This window comes from Myotis davidii, unplaced genomic scaffold (genome assembly GCF_000327345.1).
Source record: "Myotis davidii unplaced genomic scaffold, ASM32734v1 scaffold107, whole genome shotgun sequence".
In the NCBI taxonomy this organism is placed as follows: domain Eukaryota; kingdom Metazoa; phylum Chordata; class Mammalia; order Chiroptera; family Vespertilionidae; genus Myotis; species Myotis davidii.
In genome coordinates this window covers 6,008,849-6,013,206 of record NW_006383012.1, presented here as the reverse complement: position 1 = coordinate 6,013,206, position 4,358 = coordinate 6,008,849, and the positions used below count along the sequence as shown (strand labels likewise).

Genomic DNA, 4,358 nt, shown 5'->3' with positions numbered 1-4,358 from the left:
TCTCATCTGCATTCCAGGGAGTAAAGACTATGTAGCTTAAGGGTGATTGTTCATAGTTAAAGTGATTAACTACCCGCCTGTCACTTAGTTAAGGGGTTTTATTCCCTCCCTAACTTCAGGGAAAAATCCCTACCTGGGGAAACAACCTTTGTCGGAGAGGTGACCTTGGTTAAAACACATAGCGCCAAGAAGGTGAGCAAACATATTAAGAACAGTATGCCATATACGCCAGGTCCCTTGAAACAGCAAGGATGGACCGGCTCCCGGCAAATCAGGACTGAAACATCCAAAAAATATTTACAACAGCATCAAAAATATATTTTAGTATAAATTATGACGAAAATTTTAAAAAATCTGCACAGTGAAGTATTACTGAGAATACAATTTAAAATAAGGGGAAAAAGAGATGTACTATGTTCATAGATCAGAAGACTCACTATAGTTAAGATTATCAATTCTCTCCAAACAGATCTATAAACAAAACACAATCCTAATCCAAATCTTAGAATGCATTTTTGTGAAAAATGACAAGCAGATTCTTAAGTTCATATGTAAACATAAAGGAAATGGGTCAACCAACATAAATATAAAAATAAAGTACAAAATTGGTGAATAGATATTACATGACTTCAAGACTTATTGTAAAGCTAGAGTAATACAGGCATACAATAGAACAGAATATAAAGTACAGAAATAGTCTTATATAGTCTTAAACACTTATATTGACAACTAACTTTTTTTTTCAATGTCTCCCCATTCACAATACAGACCAAGCAAAGAGCCTGAACTGAGGTGTGTATGGGATAAGTTTACTCTGCCTCCTATTTCTGTACAGTCAGTGTAAGAACACAGCCTGTGGTAAGCACCAGGAGGCCGACAACTACTTTTAACAAAGAACAAACGTGAAAAGCAAGTCACTGGTTAAAATACAGTGCATAAATGAACTGCACTATAGCTTTTTTTTTTGCGCTAGAGAATTTGATGTCTGTACTGGGGGGAAATTTTGATTCATTACTTCAAATATACACAAACACTAACTCAAATAGGAGTATATACTTAAATAGAAAACCTAAAATATAAAATTTTTACAAGAAAATATAGGGGAAAATCTTTATGACTTTAGGTTATGCTAAGATTTCTCAAAAAACGAACTGAAAAACAGAACATCTAAATTTAAAAGTGTCATTCATAAAAACACTCTTAATAGAGTGAAAAGCAAGCCTCAAACCAAGGAAATATTTGCAAATCATATACCAGACAAAGAACTTGCATCTATAATATATAAAGTACCTTGAAAACTCAATAAAAAAAAACAGACAATACAATTTTTAAAAGTGGGATATGCACTTAAACACACTTTACCAAATAAAATATACACATGGAAAAAAAATCACATGAAAAAAATGCTTCAATCATTAGTCATTAGGGAAATGCAAATCAGTGAGAATTAGATACCTTTTAGAATACCTAAAATGAAAAACACTAACCATTCGAAGTATCAAAATATTTGGAAGAAGTAAAATTAATATACTACTGGTGGAAATGTAAAACAGTATAACCATTTGGGAAATAGTTTAGATGTTTCTTAAAAAATGAAATACAAATCCACCATATGTTCATGACCCAATGGAAGTGTCTTTCAATGCAAAATCAGTACAGTTTTTAATAATGAACAAAATTTTCCCTTCTAACAATCTATCAAAATTGCAGTTATTCAAAATTTGATCATAATGAAAAGATTATTTAAAATCCAGCTGAGTTTGCTCAAGGTCTGTATTTTGTCCCATGTCCAGAATAAGATCTACTGCTATCTTACTCTCCAGAATGGAAAGAAATGCACCAAATAAAATTAAGAAAATAAAGCGAAAAGACTGCTTTTCTTTGCAATATATATGTTTTAACAAATTTGAGAAACACAAAAATGGTAACCTAATACTGACAACATGAATTTTGTTATCTGAAAAATCACCTGAAACTAGTAATATGAACCAATTCATTAAAAATGAAAAAATACAAATACTCACAATAGCATGTTCCTCTAAGTGGATTACCAACATAGCGGTTTTCAGAGTCACATCTGTAGGAATAAAAAACTCATTGACTATTAAACACCAAAATTCAGAAGCGTCTTGTATTTTAAACAAAAAATGTAATTAAACTCTACATTAAAACATCTTTGAAAACTATAGAATTAATTGAAGTTTTCAAATCACATCTTCAAAAAATAGTGAATGTAAAAAGCCTCTACATGAGTATGAATGAGAGAAGAAATAAATGGAGAAAACAAGTAAATACACGAGAGGAATAAAGAGAGTGCTGTAAGGCAGATGGGATAAGTATTGTGAGTTTGGGGATATGTAGTCTTCATTAATCATACGAGGAGGAATTGAAAGTCTAGATAAAGATATAGGGACATTTTAGGTACTCTCTAAAATTGCAAAACAGAGATAGAGCTTCATTTTGCATAACGCTACTTCCTGGAACACCCTCCAAAATAAGTTATTATAAAATGTATACAACGGGGTTATTGAATAAAGTGAGTTAATATTTAATTACATGTAAAAGTTTAATAGATGAGAAAGACCTTCTGAAAATGCCTTCACTTTTAGTAGAGCTAATTAGAATAGAGAAATACTTTTTAATACGTACATACATTTTAATTTGTGAACAGCCAAATAGTTGATAATAATAATCTAAATAATCAGTTTACACGCTGAATGTATTTTTCAGCCACGCTATTTTTTGTAGCTCTATAAAAAAAAGTTGAAAAGTAAACCTATTTCTACACTAACTACAAAATTAAAGTAGAAATAAAATAGCCCTACAAACCACTAACTTTATTCTCTGTGAAACAAAGAATAAATAGATTAAAGTTAGGAAGTTAGCTGTTCTGTGAATTCTCCAAATGCTATTAAAATGTGGAAGATATAGTGGTTTTCTAGTTTTAGAAAATCATCATACTCATTATTGCTGAATTAAGCAATTTAGAATCTATACTGTCCCTTTATTATTGGTCTTTCCTTTAGGCTTGCCTCCTTATATTTCATCAGTTTGTATCAAGAATATACATAGACTAAAGGACTAATCTATAATACCATTACTGATATAAATTCCTTTTTATGTAGCAAAACTAAACATACCTTGTTGCAAAAAGGTATCCCAATACTACTTTTAGGGTAGGAAAATATTCAACATAATATCTTTGTTATGCATGATATCCCCTGCATATCTTACTTGCCTAAATAGCTATCTTCCAAAGTCCCTTAGAAATCTAACATGACTCATAAAATTTTACTAACCAATGTCATCCCAATAAATTCAGTAAATTAATTAATTAATGAAAATAAAATGACTAGCTTTGACAAATGGTAAGGAACTTAAGTACTTTACAACTGATGTATGTATTGACTTTAAGAACTCTGGTTACCAACCTAGTTTTCAATATGGAAATTATAGTTTTCATTTGTCTTAATAATATTTAGTGTAGCCATAGCCATTTTGACTCAGTGGATAAAGCATCCTCCTGTGGACCGAAGGGTCCCAGGTTTGATTCTGGCCAAGGGCATGTACCTCAGATGCAGGGTTCCTCCCCCGCCCAGGCCCTGGTCCGGGCTCTTGTAGGAGGCAACCAATCAATGCATTTCACTCATATGGATGTTTCTCTCTATCTCTTCCTCTCGCTTCTACTCTTTAAAAATCAATGGAAAAATATCCTCAGGTGAGGATTAATCCTATCTAATAAAGAGGGAAGATACAAATTGACCATCACAAAGATGGAGGCGCCCATATCCACAAGATGGTGGCGCCCAGTTCCCTCAGCCCCACTGGAGTCCCGCAGTCCTTTCAGCCCCACAGGAGGGAGGGGGGGAGTGGCAGACGCGCAGTGCGGCTAGACCCGCCCGCAGCCTCCCAGGGCCAGCCCAAATAATAATAATAATAATAATAATAATAATATTTCATTTATTCAAATTATATTATATTGGACTGGAAATTATCATAACATGTTTACCTTCAACATAATAAAATTTGTACAGATGATGTATTGTGTAATTATGCACCTGAAAAACTGTATAATTCTGTTAATCAGTGTCACCCCAAGAAATTTAATAAAAAGAAAAATAACAACAGAAAAAGAAAAAAGAAAAAAGAAACAAATAAAAGTGCATCAAACTGAAAAGTTTTTGCACAGCAAAGGAAACCATCAACAAAATGAAAAGAGAACCTACTGAGTGGGAGAAGATGTCTGCCAATGACATATCCAATAAGGGGTTAATATCCAAATTTTATAAAGAACTCATACAACTCAACACCAAAAGAACAAAAAATCCAATTGAAAAATGGGCAGAGAATTTGAAGAC

The 4,358-nt window shown here is 32.5% G+C and overlaps 1 protein-coding gene across 1 annotated transcript in view; it reads right to left on the bottom strand.

Annotated features, from left to right (window-relative positions):
• The window catches only part of ATRNL1 (attractin like 1), a 443,329-nt gene that overhangs the window by 316,866 nt on the left and 122,105 nt on the right, over positions 1–4,358 (bottom strand). Inside the window, exon 22 of the mRNA XM_006778755.2 lies at positions 2,025–2,077. Coding sequence (XP_006778818.1) covers positions 2,025–2,077 — 53 coding nt within the window. The remainder of the gene's footprint in view (positions 1–2,024; positions 2,078–4,358) is intronic.